General features: G+C 43.6%; 1 protein-coding gene across 3 annotated transcripts in view; it reads left to right on the top strand.

The window, feature by feature from the left end:
- GFOD2 (Gfo/Idh/MocA-like oxidoreductase domain containing 2) overlaps window positions 1-17151 on the top strand; it is a 158432-nt gene extending 141281 nt beyond the window's left edge. For all 3 annotated transcript variants that reach the window (XM_085639596.1, XM_085639595.1, XM_085639597.1), the window contains one exon: window positions 11386-17151. In XM_085639596.1, coding sequence (XP_085495722.1) covers window positions 11386-12287 — 902 coding nt within the window. In that variant the 3' untranslated portion in view covers window positions 12288-17151. The remainder of the gene's footprint in view (window positions 1-11385) is intronic.
- The last annotated feature ends 3199 nt before the right edge of the window (window positions 17152-20350 follow it).

Raw genomic sequence — 20350 nt, 5'->3', positions numbered from 1 at the left:
ATTTCTGTTCTGGGAACTCTCATATAATTGGTCCCAGAGCGCTTTTTTCAGTTCTTGTTTTCTAATTTTGCAGGCTGATCGGTAGGACCTCCTTAGTCTACGGATCTCCTCTTGATCTCTTACGGGTTTTGTCAGTGCTTTCTTTAAGGATTTATGGGCTAAGGTACAGTTATGGCCGAACCACCCTTTTTTTCCGCCCATATTCCCTTTCTTGTTACAAGTTAAGAGGTCCTTTACCTTCTCCATAATTAGGCAAAAATTGTATAGGAGTTCTTCTTCGCCAATATCGGTATCCAGACATTTCACAATCGCGGAATATACCGCATGGACCACCTTGTTTGTCATAGCTGCTGGGTCAATCTTTCCCCAGCCTAAGGCATAGCCATTTGTTTTTGTGAGGTAAATGTTATTCTGGGCGAGTGTAGTCATCATCAATTGAGATGTGAATTGCCCCTGGTCAATGACCAGGTCAAAAGCCAATACAACGTGATCACTTAGGGTGTTAGTTATCAATCTGAAGTTCTGGGCCTTGCTTTCAAGTGTAGCTGAGACCAGTATATAGTCGATCGTCGACTCCCATCCCCTACCCAAGTATGTGGCCTGTAACTGCCCAGATACAGTATTAATTTCGTTCAGGATCACTAAGCCTAGCTCTGACAGTGTTTCGTTTAGCAGGTCGCCTACCTTAGTGTGGCAGAAGTGAGTCATGTGGTTATCTGTTTCTTCGGCCAGACCACAGATATTGGTATTTTTTATATCGCAGGGGTGATGGTTAAAATCACCACCCCAAACGATACTTGGGGCATCTGATCCTTGCATTTTTTTTGTCAGAATTGAAAGTTTGTTACGAATAGTCCCAAGTAAATTTACTCTCTCACTTTCTGACAAATTGTCGTACATGTTCACTAAAATTATTGTCCCGCTCCTCGGGAGTGAGAGCTTCAATATCTGATAATTAGGATGTAGGGTAAGAGGTGTTACTTTTAACCCCGATATGGTGTTTTTTATGAACACCGTCAACCCCCCCCCTTAGCCCTACCATGGGGACCAGCCACTGCCGATGAAAAATAGGTTTTATAGCCTATCAAATGGTATTCATTGGTAGACCATGTCTCCTGTCGGCAAATTACGTGGTAATCCTGAGCGAAATCGAGCACACTCCCATTCATTATTTTTGTGCGTAAACCTGCGATGTTCCATGACATAATTTGTACTGTAAGATCATTTTTTCTAGGGGCTGTGTATTTATTTATACGGACTACCTCTGCTTCTGGTAGATACTCTGGGGGTCTTTGCTCTTCGTCTCCCCTCTTCATAGATTGATGGGTACAAGTGATCTCCGGAATATTAGTGTCAGATCCTCTAGGCGGTATTAGAATGGATACTGGGGAGGGGTTATTACTTTCCATTACTTGCATTTCTGTGCTATCGCGTAGGAGAACAATGTCTTTGGGGGTAATTTGATTTACCATAATAGATTTTTGTGCTCGAGCCTGTTCTACGCTGAGTCAGTCTACGTTTTCCAAATCGCTCAGGACTGAATAATAATTATTGGTGGGTAAATTAAACCTCTGATGTGACTGGGCGTAATTATTCTGATGTAGGGGATTTGGGCGCTGGGATGGGTGTTGGTTATTAATCGAGCGCCTCTCCATAAGATGAGGGTTAGACAGGTAGTTACGAGCATTTTGATAGGGAATTTGATGATCTACTTCCCTCCAGTCTAGGAGAAGGTCTTTTACGGGGTGGGATTTAAAATGAGAAGTCAATTCTCGTGGATAAAAATAGTTGACGTAATGTGTAGAAATAGCATCCCCCCCTCTAGCTTCATACCAGTCTCCAATGCATCTGACAGCTCTATGGTCCCTGAAGTTTATGATTATCACATCCCCCTTCTTTTCTTTTGGTCTAGTTCCTACCCAGCTCGTGCGTCTCACCATTAAAATTTCCCCATTTATATGTGCGGGAAGTGGACGGTTTTGATTCAGCCAATAAATGGTTTTGTTTTTTAAGGCATAGTAGTCCTCTCTAGTGCCCTCTGGAAGTTCAGGTACCCCTATCATAATGATCGTGTATGGGGCTGATTCCGGGGGTAGGTCCACACTTCTACTTGGTGAAATGTTCTGGGGCTGGGATAGCCATTCACCGTTCCCATTATCCATTATGTCTTTTCTCGACGTATTATTTATACCCACGAGGTTGCTTTTGTTTTATTTTTTTTAGTCTTCGACATTTCCTGTCATTCCAGATTTAGAGCTACTGGCCACTCTTGTCTCCCTATCTGTTTCTTTGTCATTTGATGGGGGATTAGTTCCACCTATATCTGTAGATTTTTTTAGATAATTTTCCCGCTGATTTTCCCTCCGGAGCGGTGTACCTTTTCCTTTGAGTACCACTGGTTGATGGTTGTTCTAGCAAGGTGGAGGGAGAGGTAACTGAATCGGCGGTAGTGCTTTTAGTCTGTATTTTTAAAAGTTCAGATAGAGTCAAATTGTTCCCTTGGATTTGTTTGCCCAGGTCGTCCAAGTGTATACTTATTAGTCTTGTCCTCTCTAAGAGAGGGAGTAAAAGGGACTTAACCATGGTCTCTATTTTAATGAGTAATTCTCCCTCAGGGTTCTGATCAGTGGGTATCCCTGTAGTGTTGATGCTAAGGGGAGGATTATTTGTCACCGAAAGGCCAGTAAGAGTCGAGGATTGTACTAAAGATCTAATCATCTTCTTTTTAGCTACTGGTGCTTTGGTAGGGCGACCTCGTCTCTTTTTTAGGGTATATCTATTCTCAGGATGCCCTATAGTCGGTGGGGAAGAAATAACCAGGCTCGGTGAATCTGATAGTCCTGATGCGGTTAGGCTGATTGAGTGGTCTGACGGGGTAGGCGTACCTGGGGAATTTATCTGGGGAATTATTTCCTCCCTTTCAGGGGTGGGACCTAATCCCTCGATTATCACCCCCGGGGAGACTACTTTCCCAATTGTGCCCAGAGAAGAGCGTTTGCCAGTTAGCAGATCGAGGGATAAACGCTTTTCTGTATCCGCAATTTCCTTCTCCAGAACAGTAGTCACACGTTTAAAAAATTGATCTATTGTGCCAGAGACGGGGCCATTGGAAGTATTAACAGTTAGAGTGCGTGATTTCCCCGCTTCTGAAGGCATGTTAATAAGCTACAAAGAAGTACCGAAGAAAAGCCCTACCTAGACAAATCCAAAATGGTACGGGTACAAAATCCAGGATTTATAAATCGTTATGAAAAGGAGAGGGTGCAAGTCTTAACACACAATGGAGGTTAATGGGGTGGCCCGTCCCGTCCTCAATCGACCTCGGACGGCCACAGACGGCCCGCCCTTTGCCCGGGCTTAGCCCCGGGCGCTCCCGCGCGCTCCCGCGCCGCGGGGACAAAGGTCAGTAATAACAGTAATGGTGTGGTAGGGGCGGGGCAGGCAGGGAGAGCGACCCAGGTGTTGCGGGTCTGGACCTCACGCAGGGACTCCTGGTACACTGAGTCCCTGCGGGTCAGCTCGCAGCCCTGGAGTCCCGTGCACACACACACGCTCGCAGCAACAGTTCAGCTGGGTGAGCTCAGGAGAAGCAGGGAGGCTCACCACCGGTCGAGGAGGCCGGAACAGCGAAGCGGGACCCGCGCAGCGGGTCCTGCGAGGAGCTGCAACAAGAAGGTATGGCCAAATGAAGTCTCCACTCTGATGCAGGCAGGGCAAAACGATAATCCCTAGGTGAATCAGCATTGACGGCACAGTATTAAAATTGTTCTAATAACAAATCTGTCCACCAGAACCCACAAAAGCATTAAGACTGCACCTTCCTATCTTCTCCTACTGCCATTCCTTTTAGAAAACCATAAGGCTCTGTCCTAGCCTCCTAACTATTCAAACTCTGTTTGTTTCTCCAAAGCTGGTATCAAATTTCAGCACTACTTGCATAATAAAGACTTGTACCTTAAGATTAACAGCACAGATAACATTGACATAGTAGCCCAATCCCCCCATGATGTCTTGAATGCCTCACAATTGACAAAAGGCAGTGGGGGTCATTTAGACCCTGGTGTATGGTCTAATAGTCTGCCAGAGAGTGGAGGCGATGGCCTCCGCTACCCTCACCCTCGACCATATGCCCCATTGAGAGATCCCACATGCTTGGTGAGAGCTCGGCGCTGTGAAAGAAGCCATCTCTGCAGCACGTTCCATCACAACACTGCAGGTTGGCGGAATCAACTTTGTTTAAAGCACCTTCAAGGAAAATTTCTTATTTATTTTTCCTAATTATTTAATTTTATACAAACCGCTGCAATGCTCAGGGAGCTTTCTCCCTGCATGTCAGGAACATTGAACGTTAACCATGCTCATGTCTTCCATGCCTCCCATGGCGGACAAGGGCAGGGAAAATCATTTACTTTACCCCACTCTTAAGAGGTTGGGGCAACCACCACTATACCCAGCTGATCCTGTAGCAGATGGACCACTGGGGTCAGAAGTTATTGTCAGTGGAACCAGCCAAGACTCAGCCAGTGGAAACCCAGAGCTTACGTTACCTTTAATTATGGAAGGGAAATGCCAGCTTTGGTGTGGTAGGAGGGCCATCACTTTTCCAGTATTCCTTCTACTCGAAAAATCCCTAAGTCATACCCAGAGTTCCTGCTTCTGTATCATATCCGTTTCAAGGCCATACTTCCAGAATAGATTTCCAAACTACAGGCTTAACATTGTCTCCAAGATTGTGAATTCAGAGAAATATCTAGGCTTCACGTTAGATGGGTTTTCACTTCCATGTTCAGGAAATCACAAAAAGTTCCAGAGTCCATTTAAGGTGCTGTGCAAAAACAGACATTTTTAATATCTAAATCAATTTCAAAACTGCTGTCAAAGCTCTGATGAAATCACCTACTAACTATGGGAAAGCTCTAGTAATTAAGGGCTGTCTCAAGTCCCTCTTTAATGGTCTCCAAGCCATCCTCCACTCCATAATCAGCTACACACCACATTCCAGGATTTTTGACAGAATCCCTTCCGGCCTTGCATCTTTTAAATGGCTAAGTTTTGATTCTCGTCTGCCAATATGACTGCTATACCTAAGCCCTATACTCAAATCCTCCTTTATCTTGCAAACAAATTGGAGCTCTCTGGGAAAACAGGCCTTTGAGAATGCCATTGCACATTTCTTCTAAATGCTTCTAATTTCAAAAAGTTTTCCAGACTAAGACGTTTTTCTCCGGAATGTACCTAGGATCTGGAATACAATACCTTGATTTACATTACTGACGACCTGCCCCAGCGTTCCATGATGCTGCCAGCTGTGTATAATTTTTTTTAGTTCCAGCCTTGACAGCGATTGCGAGGTCAGGATGATCTGTTGTATGTATTTTGTAGGCTTTGACTCCTACCATTGCTTTTGATTTGTCTAGTCGAATCCTTGCTTGCTAGTGGGTAATTTGGTTTCCTGGCCCCTCCTTTTTCCAAGTTGTTCACTCCCCTGGAGTATCGCCCTAGGACTTGTTCGCTTCCACTTGTCCCACTGTAACATCTGTTAGGGACTACGTTTCCCTTTCTCTAAGAGCATTTGACCAGAGCGCTCTCTGTTTTCAGTGCTCCAAGGTCCGTTTCTCTAAACAGGGCTATAAATGATGTTCTTATCTCCTTACATTTGCTGTGCATTCAAAGACCAAGGTCAAATATTAGTAGCTGTTTTCCCAATGCACCTGGAAAACCCATGGGTAAAGTCAACCTCTACTCCTTTAAAGAAAAAAACAGATGGCAAATGGGTTGCATAGCACTGCGAAAACGTTTGAAATGAGACGGCTTCTCTGTGTTACGTTCCTTCCTCCCTCTTCCTTCTTACTTTCTTTTCTTCATACTGTTGCTGGCTCATTATTGCGCACTGCCATCAGAGTAAACCTCTCTGCAGGCACAAATACAGCTTTGCGCTGTGGAAGCATGTTCACTTCAACATGCACTTGTAAACAATAGCTGCGCATGTGGCATGACCACAGTCTCGCGCTGTGTGGGTCGCTTTCATCTTCAGCACGCATGCACTAGTAGAGCAGACACAGCCTCACTAAAGTAAAGGCTTGGGCTGTGCAGAGACAATATATGCACATCATGTGGACCATTCCTGTCGCCCTCTGTCTCCTTATGTGCGTTGCGACTGTGCTTGCTGTATATATAGAGGCCAACAAAACATTTCATCCCAATTTTGTCCTGAACCTGGGATGCGCTCTTGAACGCCTTTTGGCACCAGCATCCACCTTTTGTGGTGCGGATTTGGTACACCAAAGACTGCACTGGCACAGACCTGGAGTGCGCCACTTTAGTCGGCGGGTGAGAAGAGCACACCAGTTGCGCGCTGTGCTAACCCCCAGTGTCTAGAATGTTATCATCTCCCTTTGTTTGCTGCGTGAGTCCGAGTTGGCTCAGTGAGAGAACAGGGGTGTTGCTATTAGCTCACCTTTCTTTTTGCAGCTAAAACAGTATTTGCAAATGCCTCTATCCTGGTTAACACCTCTTTTTCCGGTATTCCTTTAATTGTTGCAGGGGTAGACTGAAGGGCAAATAGACATATAGCTCCTTCAGACCAGATGTACTGGAGGAGTGGCCCCTTTAGTCTAGATGGAATGTTATAATTCTTTCTTTGGGTTTGATGTTTGGGGGTCTCAAAAAGCTTAAGTGATTCCCTCGCTACCCTGGTTCCATTTAAAGGTCAGGTTGGAATATATGTTCTCCCATAATAAGATTGTGGGCAATACGCTCCTCCAGATAAGGTGATTGGCGTGTCATTGAGGTCTAGTGGTTATACTGGATTTTTGCTTCAACCGCCTCGTTTGTCAGCCAATCAGGAGCTATGATTTCTACTGTAAATCGTGTGTTCGAGAGTTAGGCTTCAGCGCTCCGAACTTTAATTGTTAGAAATCACCCTGCCACCCTCTTACTACGAAACAGGTGATATGTGTGCCCACTGCTTTTCTGTATGGTTCCTTTGGCGATACTTGTCCTATGAGTTGGAGGGATGCGGGGACTGTTCCCTCACCTTACCTATCAGATGGTAGATTGTCCATTCCCAGCAGATCAGGCAATGGCGTCCTTGCCCTCTTTTACCTTGCGTAGATCAGGCTGATTGGGTATTGTCGACATTGTCATTTGTATAGTAGTGTCAGTCCATTTCTCATACATTCGTTGTTGATGGTGGACGGTGGGTTCTCCCTGATACTTAAGGTGGTTGTGTATAACAACCTAGGTGGCTTAAGTTTTGGGGTATCAATGTCTCCTGAACACATGATGTAACTTTGGTCTCAGTAAATCAATAACTCATTTGGTGGAGCACTCCCCTCACACCTGTAAAAAATGTTATTTTCTCCATCGTGCTCTATTTATAAAGATTTTGGAGGGCAGCGCTCTTATTTCTTCTATATGTATTTGTATTATAGAACTTCTTGTCCTTTAAAGTGCTTGGTGAGGTGTCATTTCTTCTCTCACCTGAATTATCCAAGCCTGCTAGTGTGGTTCCCTTGGTGTCAGCCGTCCTCACCTGAGTTATCCTAACCTGCTAGTGTGGTTCCCTTGCTCTCAGCCGTGTCCTAACCTGAGTTATCCAAGCCTGCTAGTGTGGTTCCCTTGCTCTCAGCCGTCCTCACCTGAGCTACCCAAGACTGCTAGTGTGGTTCCCTTGCTCTCATCCGTCCTCACCTGAGTTATCCAAGCCTACTAGTGTGGTTCCCTTGATGTCAGCTGTCCTCCCATATGTTGTCTAGTTGACTGCCTTACTCCTCTCTTGAGATCCAACTGGAGCAGGGATGGCTAATCACTTTGTAATCACCTTGGACCTTTAGTAGGCAATGAAGATTGGGTGATGGCATGGGCTGGACAGATAAGGCTGTCTTTGTATGGTGCCAACCTTAGGATGTGGTCTAGTGGCTAAGCTGCTGACATTGAACCCAGGGATCTGGGTTCGAGTCAACCATGTTGACAAGTATGTATTCTAGGCCTTTAGCACAAACACATTTAAAATGTAATCTAATTATGTAACAGACAGATATAAAGTTGTACATGCTCCATTGCTCCTTAGATCGGTTCCTACCAAATAAATATGAACACATGATGCTGCTGAGACAAAAACATGTGAGTCGGCAACATTTGCCGGCACTGAGACAACTGAACTGTGCTTGGTGTCTCTTTTGGGGGGTGGGGGGGGGGGGGGGGGGGATTTAGCGTTTTGTTGGTGTGGGGGGGGGGGGGGGGGGTGTACTGTGAACTCCAGTGCCAGTCGATACCATCAGTCTTTTATTTGGTGCCACTCATGATTAGGCAAGACAAAATGTGATGTCTAGAATGCTTTAATTAAGCTAAATCACTCGAAATTATTTCAACTTTGTTGGTGATTATTTTTCTTTTGCCTCTAAAAAAACTGAACTCTGTGTTTTGGAGGATTTAGTGGTTTTTGGGGGGGTTTTCGACTGTGACCTCCAGTGGTTGTCAATACCATCAGTATTTTATTTGGTGCCACTCATAATTAGGCAAGACAAAAAGCGATGGATGGAACACTTGATGTAAGCTAAATCACTGGAAATTACTTCAAGTACGTCAGTGATTTTTATTTTTATTTTTGCCACTGTAAATTAGCTGAGTTTAACCACCCCTCAACACTCGAATGACAGTCCTTTTGTACAGCTTACGCTGCTCTACCACATAGCTTAAACATATTGACAAAGCCAATAGCTCTGGCTAAAAACTTAAAAGGTCCCATAAGCGAGACCTATTGGCTATGCCAATGCTTGTTCTTATCTGCTATCTGTTATTGTTCTTTAATAACTCGTGTTCTTTACCTCTACGCTGGTGCCACACTTTGCTACTTTCTAGTTATACCTTCATCCATGTAGCAAACTTTTGGTTCTGATCACCAATGTACCTGTCTAGTACATAGCCTTCTGATGTCTATAATTACTCCTATATCACTAGTCTATGTATGCAACTGGACATGTATCCTGCACCTCTTATACTATACTCTCTCTGATGGGCTGTTTGTAAACTGTACGTATATCCTTCATTTATAAATACAGGTGTACATGAATCCATCACCTGTTTTACTACTTCATTCACTGTGCCACCTTTACATAACAGTGTTAAGACCAGGGCCATTTCAATTACATAGCAGTAAAGGACCATATTATGTGCTCTGGATGAGAAAAGTATGCGGCAACAAAAACAAATTATGCAGCACAATCTGTAGCAGTAATATTTCATTAGTGTGTCATTTTAACAACTATTAACACTGTCTGGAGAAAAGTGTACCTCATTAGTTCCAGTTAAACCCCTGAATGCAGCAATCAGCAACTGAAAGTTGACTGAGTAACCCTTACAAAGGGGCTGCACTGTACAGAACCACGCATGGCGCTTTTTGTTTAGTAACTTTTGATCCATTAGAGCTATACATTTGGGGTGAAACCTACAAATTATGCCTAGATGGTGTTTTTGTTTTGGGGGTGGGGGGAGTTTGTGTCCGAGGTGGCAAATCCATAATTCTGCGGAAAACACACTTATCACAGAATCTCATATTTCCAGTGACTCGGGCTTTGACTAATTTGCCTTCATTAGAAAATGCTTTGCCACCCTCTGAGTTTTTAGTAGTCCTGTATCAAAAACTATTAAATAAAGTAATACCATCAGGCAGTTATTTAAACGCGGTATGACTCTGGCAGAAGCTAAATGCTTTCCTCGGTTGCTAACTTAACATATATGTTATAAATGGTTTTTGCAGAAAAAACGATTTATTTTTTCACTGTGAGACTCTTATTACTGATTGGGAGCACCAAGACACGACCCTATTCTTTAATGAAGAGTGTCCCTCTTTATTTATTTTGCCATATGGGTAATCCACCTACGTAGTTGAAGAGGATGTAATAGAAGTAGAACATTTATACATTTTTTTGGGGGGCCACATTGTGGTAAGATTACAAAGAACTCTTTAAAACTGAAAGAATATGCTGCAAGTAGGATTTCACACATGACAACGACCTTGAATGAAGCCCCTCTCTATTGGTACTTTAACACTAATCTGTGCTATAACCCCTTTCCATGCCCTTTTTTCCTGACCATCAAGATACATAATTGTGGGATAAACACCATGACTTAAGTCTATGAAAAGCATTTACTTTTAGCCAGCATTAGTCTCCCTCCATCTCACTAGAGATTACTTTGGAAAAAGTAACCCCTCCTTTGCGAGTTATGCTCCCCAAGATCCTGCCCACCAGTGGCCCACTGAAGAAGTCCATCTTCTGTAACAAATGTATAGAGCTTCCTAAATGTGGCGGTCTGCGAGTTAAGACCAGATAGACCAGAGTAGCGACCAAACTTTCACTTTAGGAGAAATAACCACACTGAATTCCCTTGTAAAAAATAAAGGGCGCCTTCACAGAGTGTGGCTTAAGCATCTCTCCCCCAGATGCTCTCGGCGCTTTCCCCTCAAAGGCTGCTAGGTAAGTGCATGGTATCTCACTTTGAGTTGCCCAGAAACCAGGGGTCGGTAAGGAAGCAGGGAGTGTCACTATATTCTCTCTTCATGAGAAATTGGGGCACACTTCAAACAACCCATTCACTCCTCAATCAGCTGACTTATAGATGACTTCTTACGCTTGACTTTGCCATATGTCACCCATGCAGAGCCTGTACACACAAGCTGCATCACAGCATGGTGCTCACCCTGTTCGTACAGAATCTACACTTTTTACTTGCAGTGTAGTTTACAACCAAACGTATGCTTACGAAGGAAGAATGTAAAAAAAAAAAGTCAAACAGGATTGGCATCTCAGTTCTCTTCCTTACACTCTCACTCCTCCTCTAAATTAACACAGACTTAACCGTAGCCATTAAAATGAATGACTAAATTAGATAGAAACAAGAGAGAAGAAAATAAATTGAATTTGCTGACCGGTATAGAGCAAGATCAATTTTACAGAGCCTTTTCTCACACTATCTCCTTAAAGACACCCTACAAGGAGAATCATTGTTTAAAAGCTCTCCTTCCATCCATGCTCAGGCTAAAATCTGTGCTTCTTGCATGTTTGCTTTTAGCTGACCTTTCTGTGTTAGAGAAGAGCAGATAGATCAGAAATTGCATGTGAGAGACAGAGGAATTGATGGAGTGTTTGGAAAATCCTGTCACTACCTTCAGAAGTTTGGTAAGGAAATCAGTGTGTAGAAAATGATGTGAAGTAAATTGTTGGGAGTACTAACTCCGATTTTCCATGCCTAGCCTGATGGTTGACATGCCGTTGCATGGCCGCTTGCTATGTGGGATAAGCAGGAGTGAATCACAAGTATTATGGACTGGCAAAAATAAAAAAACTAATTTGACTGTATTTTTAATGTATGTTTCCTCTGCAGGTATTGGGAAGAATGTGATCTGTGACAAAGCTGCAACATCGATGGATGCATTCCAGATGGTGACAGCTGCCAGATACTATCCCAAACTCATGAGTTTGGTGGGAAACGTGCTACGCTTCCTGCCTGCCTTTGTCAGGATGAAAGAGTTGATCAAGGAGCACTACATTGGAAACGTGATTATCTGTGATGTCAGAGTGTACTGGGGTAGCTTGCTTAGCAGTAAGTACAACTGGATCTGTGATGAGCTGATGGGAGGCGGGGGCCTTCACACCATGGGGACATATATCATAGACCTCCTAACCCATCTTACGGGCAGAAAAGCCGAAAAGGTACATGGCCTGCTCAAGACATTCGTAAGACAGAATGCATCCATCAGTGGCATCCGCCATGTCACTAGTGATGACTTCTGCTTTTTCCAGATGCTCATGGGTGGTGGTATCTGTAGCACTGTAACGCTGAACTTCAACATGCCTGGTGCATTTGTCCATGAAGTCATGATCGTTGGTTCGGAAGGTCGGCTTGTGGCCCGTGGTATGGAACTCTACGGGCAGAAAAACACTGCTGTCCAAGAGGAGCTGTTGCTAATGGACTCATTGAGCATTGGCACAACATGCCTCTTGGAAAAAGGACTGAAAGAAATTCCTTTGTTGTATCTGAAGGGCTTGGAGTACATGGTGCAGGCACTGCGTCAGTCTTTCGAGGACCAAGAAGACCGTCGGACATGGGATGACAAACCGGTCACCATGGCAGCCTCCTTCGAGGATGGCCTCTACATGCAGAGTGTGGTAGATGCTATCAAAAAGTCCAGCCGGTCTGGCGAGTGGGAGGCTGTGGAGGTCATGACAAAGGAGCCTGATGCTAATCACAATCTGTGTGAGCTACTTCAGCGAAATAACCTGTGACCGCATTGTTTTGCTATTTTAACTCAAGCCCTAAACTTTATAAGAGACCTGGATCTTTAATTGTTTAAACCTGTTTTCATACAGTTTAGTTATTTTCAAAACTTCATTTAGAAACCTAATTGTTCTGCCTTTTTAAATTGTATTTATCTGCCTCCCCACTGGGGTTGAAACACTCCCCTTTGCACAGGTGGGGATAAATCCCCATATTTATAGAACTCTTGTTGATCACAAGAACAGTTGGTGCTGCTCCTCTGCACATTGTGTGTAGTGCCTTTTAGTTCTTTTAAATTCCTTTTCTCTTCCGCACTTCAGAAGCATTCAGGTGATGAGTCGTAGCAAAACCAATGGTTTGCCGTTTGTGTAAATCACACTCCTTTAGAATATAGCACAGATCTGGCAGTTTTCTTACAATTTCAGTTGCCTCATTTCATCACCATGGTAAGCTTGACATATTATTCCTGACAGATTTTACTTATCTTTCCAGTTATCGTTCTGGGGACAGCAAGACATAACCTCAATTAAGAACGCTTTGTGAAGGGGACAGTGCTACATAAAAACCCATATCTAAACCTCTTTAAGAAGGGTGACTTGCCTTAATGTAGGTTAGTAGTTGCTATTAATCAATATTACCACCTTAACTAACAAATTCCATGAACTCTTCTATTGAGAACCTCTTACTAAATAAAGCAAAGGGCCATAGTGAACTAGGCAGTGTGAATGGTGTTTGCAGCTAACCTCTCCTTGTAGAGCTGTGCACTTCCAGATGAAGCTGAGAAACACCAGGGCTATGTGGCATCATATCTTTATTATTCACTTGGCCTCTTAAGACCCACCCCTTCCAAAAACCAAATGGTGTTGCTTTTTTAGTTGTAGTGCTCATGCTGCTGTGCAACGTCCCTTTTTCTTTGAGGCACCTAAACATTAACAGAAAAGGTGCTGCTCCTCAGTACACACCGTCGCAAGAGCCATATGATAAACACATACCTTTTAAGTACATGTGGTAGTATCTATGCCCTCTTTCCCAGCATGACTGCCAAAGGTTGCTTTCAACTTAGCAGTCACTCTTTTGTTTTGTAATTGTCCAATAATCCTATGATTTCATTGCCCATTTTTATGTTCTCCAAATATCAGAATGCCTCTACCTGACAAAATTGCCACTGGAATGTAAGGCAGTGGCCAATATCACAGTGACATTTAAATCTAGTCAAATGTCTTATTATAAAAGATGTTGGTAGTTTGGCGATTTGTCCCCCTCTTCTGTAACTTGTGTAGTTTAGTATTTGGAATCCATAAGGGCAAGCACTACAAATGTTGAAATATTACTGCTGTATGATGACTTTCTTGTAGATTTTTGTGGTATGTGTGGACACATGGTCCCTGTCAGTTAAACACATATCCAAATGTCAAGCTGAAAGATGTTTGATTGCCCCATCATGGTGTCTGGTTTCTGTGTTGAATAATTCTTTCAGGTGGATGAGCTGGGCTTCTCATGGCCAAGTTGGGTTCTTCAGTTTTCAAGTCTGATATTTCATCCAAGCTATTCTGTTGGCTTCTCTGGTTGCTGAGTCAGATTTCCCAGATGTTTAATCTGTTTTAATGCCAAAGGATGACAGTGGAATTTTGCCAATTGATACCTTTGCCTTTAGGTAGTCAAATTTCCTCTGTTGGCAACATCTACTTTGCCACTGAAGTTAGCATCCTTCCCTTTTACCTACACTGTTTGATTCTTCCTCTACAAGAAACTTCTAGTCTTGGCTTTGTGTGGGAGATAAACCTATTCTTACGTGTAGTAAAAACTCATTATCCCCAGTGATGTAATTCTGTTTGCCCCTCTAGGGAAATTATTCTGTTCTCTTCTTTGCTTTTCCCCTATGAACTAGACGGGAGTTGTGTCTTTGTGGTATGCGAGTCTTTTCTCCCCTGGTTTTGACAGGCTTGTTTTCACCCTGGGTGGGTGAATAAATTCTCTCGTTTCAGAGGTGAGCTTATTCTTACTTTTGGTAGATGATATTGTCCTTAAGTAGTTAAGTGTGTTTCATCTCTCATTTAGTAGATGAGCTTATTTTCTCTCTTGGTAGATTATTTCATTCCCTCATTTTGGTAGAAATCAACTTGGAATTGGTGGCCATATCTACCTTGGGTAGATGGACTATCACCTTTTTACATGATTGATTCTTGTGTGCATGTAGATGATCATACATATTTTTCTTTCTAGGTGAGCTTATTTTGCTTCGTGGTTAAACTAACTTTTCTTACTTCAATAAACCTTATTCCATTTTAGATTATCTTAATCTCCTTTGTGGAAATTTTCCCTTTATCTGCCTTGGTAGATACTAATGCTCCCCTGTCGTAAGAGGTTTATTTTCTCCCACTGGAATATGATACTATGTTTTCTATTATTTAGATCTATAGATAGTTCTTTGGCAAATTATCGTATCTTCCTTGTGGGTACATGATGAAAATTCTCATATAAGAATACGTGTGATTTGTTCTCTTTATTCCAAACCATTCCTGTACATCCACCAGGTTGAAACAGTGCATTGTGTTTATATGCACCAGGGTGGCACGAGTGGTTGTATGAATGCTGCCTAACAGCGTCAATACCCCCTCTTGTATTTCATTGCATCATCAGCGAATACATCAGCATTGATTCCTAAGTAAAACTCTGCAATTCGTACTGAAGAATGTATTTTAAGCTAGAGTTTCCAGTAGAAGATGAAAACCCACAGAATTACTTGGTGACAAGACTCTAACAGTTTTAGGCAATATAGTTTCCTAGAACTTGTTGATCTGGATCCGAGCAGACTCTGGGTTAGTGCTTGAAGTGGTATAAGACGGTGTTGCAAGGGGTATTGGTGTGAATATTGATCTAGTAGAGGATGACCGTGGCAGGCTTGATTGAGGTTATGTTTTTACAAGTATAACAATCTTAAGAAGTGCATTGTTTTGAAGAAGAGCTAGATACTGCATGCAATTTAATACCACAAAAAATTAGGAGATTAGTACTCCTTCACTGACACCCCTGCACAATGTGCCTTGTTTAAGGTAGCATGTAATCTCCTGTCACCTTGTTATGACACTAAAGAGCACATTAGTTTAAAACGTGCAAAGTGAGGGGTCGACTGAGTGATACAGTGCCATCAATTGGGTCTTGTGGTAGTGTAATTTCAAGGGAAATGATGAACATTTGCAGTGCACTGTGCTGACAGACTACCAGTACAACTCACTGAGTTCCTCTGTGAGGACTCTTCCTATATTCCTACTGTACTCCTCTTTCATGGTGGCCTACTTGCTTTGGTCAGACCTTTCCTACCACCAGACCTTTCAGCTCACCTTCCTACAGTGTTACATCTGATGACCTTTCATATAAAGTCTCAAGAGTCTATGGTATTCTGTGCCGGCATTGTTTGCCATATCGCCACACTTGTGCTGTTGCGCTGATGCCTGGTCGCCACAGGGATGACATTCCTTTGACTCACACTATAATCCTGCAGATTGCTGTCCAAACTATGTTACTTCATATTCCTTTAATAGCTTTCATGTGAGGACACTAGCTTCTCGATTCGGTCTTATTGCATGCAGCACCATACAGTGATTCCCGCATGCCTCAACTTACCATACTAATATGGTGTGTTGCAATACATGCCATTTTAGCCCCAAGATAAAGTGTGTACCATTTTCCATCATCCAGTGATGGTCTTGCATATCATGTCACAGAAATCTTGAACCCTTTATCTAGTGCCGTCAGAGTTCTGTGGTAGCTATGCAGATCATATCACCACGGTCCAGTGGTGCACTGTATCCCAAGCAACCAGCAGCCTGTATTAGTCTTGCAGTTTGTCAACATTGCCCTGTGAGGGCCTTTAATATCATAGTCCACACTTCTGTGGTGTTCATCATCTCATGCCTCCAGCACCTGTGCTTCTCCTTATTTCACACTGCAAGACTTGCAGTTGCTTTCCTATCTCTCGCCATAAGATTCTTTAAATAAATATCTTCTCTGGCCACTGGACTGCCTTAATTACCTTGATTCCATATCATACCAGAGTACCGTAAGCACCATTATGCCAGGACACTGGATTTTTCTGATGGCCTTTTTCCAGTGACACCAGATTATTAGTGTAGTTTTTTGCCATAACACTAGATTCCTATGGAGGTTTTCTATTCATCACATGATCAAAGATTCATAACCAGTCTTCATTTCGTGTTACCAGACTCCTGTGACAGTTCCATCCCATTACATCTTTCTTCTGGGATGTCCTTCATGCTACAAGATTTCTGTGTTGGCCTTCCAAACTGATGTGCATTGATTTAATCACATCTGTATTAGTTGATATTGGACATTATTCAGTCTGATAAACTGGTACTGGTAGTGATTTAGCTGAAATAGATCCACAGCTTTTGTCAGTTACATGCGACAGGAGATTTGACACGAGTTGTAAGTACCTCACCAGCGGAAAATCAAGGAAGTACGAGGTTGAGTGTCTTGAAATCTTGTCCATGTTGCTAGACGTTATGACTCCGCATTTGGCTAAAACTATATTGTTCAAGACTTTAAATGGAGTACTTTGAAGAAGGTGTTGTATGGAAGAGATTATTGCTACTTGAATGACAAATACTGGTGACCTTAAAATATTTGGCTTCGACTGTATATTTTTTAAAATGTTTGTTGTCTGTATCTTTTATTATAAGCCTTTTGGTGTTATTGCTTTTGTTCTTTCCTTGAAAGTATAAGAAAGAGATGAATAATTTATGATTGGTTATATTATATTTAGGAAATATTCACAAATGTAGCTGTTCTTTTATTGTCACAATTGCTACTGAATACCCTGTTTATATTAAAATGATGCACATGACATACAAATCAGATTCAATGGTATTTTTCAGAGTTGTCTTTTGTAACGAGTGAAGTTACAAATTAATTCCTCTCCACATTTCATGTCTCTTACCTCACACTTTTGTTGAAAGAGATGAATGTATTTTGTAGTGCTTATATGCTACCTTGTTTGCTGGTCCAGCAATTTTGCTCTATTCATGGGAACTCCATAGGTGGAAAGATATTTCAATTTGGCCTTGTAAACAGTAGAAAACAGTAGAAAAGCAGGCTGCAAATGCAGCAGCTATTCAGTTAACTGCATTTTTACCAATTTTACAACAGCCCAGATTTTTTTTTTACTAGGCATTAAAGCAGATCTTCCCTGTGATATCAGCAGATTCCTTTTATGGTATCACTTCTCACCTCACTCAGACTGCCTAGAAAGCTTTTCCTCAGCAGTAGTTCATCACTGCCACCATTAAGCACCAGTCACTTCACCGCCTCCGGACATGACATCACCAGAATATATTAGATGCCACCCTGCATGCTGGCAAAAGCTTTAGTTTTTCCTCGTCTCCTCGGCCAGAGCTCTCTTATTGTGTCCCCAATTAAATTCCTCAACATTAGATAGCAACTACATCAGATGTCTCCTTCCAATCTTTAAGGTTTCAAGTGTTTTCGTAGATGCTACAAAGTGATGTCCTTTTCGGATCCACACAACAAACGAATGATGTGCCTCAGATGGGAGCACAATGTCCAGGCCTACAATTCTTCTATATGCGTCCACTTAGAGGTCATCGGGGAATGGGAAGCCAAATTGTTTTGTTGCAGGGATTCTACTCTTAGAACAGAACTATGCTTAGAACCTAGATCATAAGTATGTAGGGACTGAGTCACCATACCACCTCAGTACTTGTGGATCCGAGTCCAACTAGCTACAGTGCAGCACTTGCCCTCCTAACCTTACCAGAAAAACAAGAGAATTGGCACCCCAGAACACATTTTCGACCCTCTCAGGGATTGCGGTAACAGGACTCACACTTTCTCTCTCTCACTTGTACTCATCTATAATAAGATAAGGAGACACAAGGAAGTTTAGAATATTTATTTAAACTATTTTGCTCTGAAATGCAGTACACATGCTACAATTAGGAAACAAATGCGCACTAAGAGCACGATTAGCATTATTAATAATCCATATATTATCAAAATCCCTGTCATTTTATAGGGCAGAGCAACCTAAACCCCTCTCCCTTGCTAATGAAGCTAAATGATTATTTATGAAAGATCTCTGGGATTACTGGGGGACCCTGTACCTTAGAATACACAGATGAACGCTCTACATTTCAGCAGACTCAGTGCTCTTCTCTCAGAACTCTCGTTCTATGTCTGTTTTTTGCTCTTTTGCTCATCTGTACGATAGGACATGTATGCACATAAACAGCTGTATTCTTGTGTTATATCGAGGTGCTAGTGCCTGGCCAGAAAGAATAACAAGGGACATTGTTGTTTGACCTTGTCTATGGTGTTCCAGCTAAATCCCAGGAAAAGAACAGAACGTGAAAACCTATCCAGGCTCCGTATGAAAATCAAATTTGCCATAAAAGTCAAATGTGATTATATAGCAACGTGTGCAAAGGAAAGTGAGGCCTATGACGTGCACAGTTAGGCTAACATAGGGAAAACTACAATGGGCCATGCTGGAAACACACAACAGTTTTTGACTAAGGCCCATCAGTGAGACGCCTAAGCACCCTCCTCCATTTGCAGGTAAGTGACCTATAATTGAATGATCTCTGAAAAGATCTCCCCATAAAACAAACACAAAGTGGCATTGGAAGGAGAAGCCCCTTTTTAGGTCTTGCCTGAGCCAGCACATGCGCTGCTCTGCGAGACATTTAGAAAGCGGGTTTTCAAAGTGCTACCACAGGCATTTTGGTGGCCTCAAGCTTGCGTGCACGCAAGCGTCAACGCGCAGCTGCCATCCGTCTTTCCTCCTGTCACGGGTCATTAAGTGGATTGCGATCGTGATGCACTTTCACTTTCGCGGCGCATGTGCAAATCTACTCATTTGTATTGTTTACATAATAGTTGCTAACTGATTGGAAGCAACAGCATGCTCGCTTTAATAATGCCACCTTCTAAAATACCATCAGGCACTCGCTACTCCTGCTCCGCGTCTAGTTTGGCATTGAGCGCACACTTTTGCCTATGCCTCTGTCTACCCACCTCGCCATTAGACGTAGTGACCTCACAAATGTCCCGCACGCTGCGTTCCGTCGCAGTGTGGCAGCGCAATGAGCAAGGAAGCCAGATGGAGCCACGCGCGTGTGGAGCAGCAGAATTGGTGCATGGAACCTTCCAGAGGCCTAAGAGCAACCGCTGACCCCATCTTACTTTGGCCTAGTGCTCCCGCTGGGGGCCAGGCAACAAACTCTTCCTCCGTCATGTATCCAGCCTGGGGTAGGTACGGGCCGCATCCCGCTGGCGCTTCCACCTATCCTCCTGCATCCGTCTCCACGGACCCAGCAGCTACTTAACCGTCAGCCACTGCGACCTCAACTTACCTGGTGGACGCATACCCGGTGACTTCCACTTACCCATCTGCCGCTGCCTACCCGGCAATTACAGTAACCTCCACCTACCCGGCTGCTACCACTTATCCCGCGGTTACTGCTGCCTCTACTTACCCAGCGGTTGCCACCTATCCTGCCACTACTGTGGCTTCCAACTACCCGGTAACTACTGCGGCCAACACCTACCTCACCGCTTCTACCTATCCGGCCGCTACTGCCTATCCGGCGTCCACCACGGCCACTACCTATCCCGGTGCTACCACATACCCGGCGGCAGCGGCCTCAACCTACCCAGCAACTTACACCTATCAGGCCACGACTGTGGCTCCTAACTATCCTATAGCCACTAATAGAAGCAACCGAATCCGCATCTGCCGCAACTCATTCAACGACTGCCGCCTCCACGTTTACCAACACGTTTGACAGTATCCGGGAGCAACATTTAGCGCAGCTCGCACAGCTTCGGCAAATGCACCAAAAGCAACTGCAGACTGTGCTGCCGGTGGGAACCCCCGGTGGACCACCACCCCCGCCTCCGGCTCAACCACCACCCCCGCTGCTGCTGAGTACACTCAGACCGACTACTCACAGGCTTCTTATCCCCCTCCAGATTACCCGCCACCCCAACTGACTACCCGCCGCCTCCCACCGAGTACCCCCCTCCTCCCACC

Source organism: Triturus cristatus, chromosome 12, assembly GCF_964204655.1.
Source record: "Triturus cristatus chromosome 12, aTriCri1.1, whole genome shotgun sequence".
Classification (NCBI taxonomy): Eukaryota; Metazoa; Chordata; class Amphibia; order Caudata; family Salamandridae; genus Triturus; species Triturus cristatus.
The sequence above is the reverse complement of the archived record's forward strand: the minus strand, read 5'-3'. Positions and strand labels throughout refer to the sequence as shown.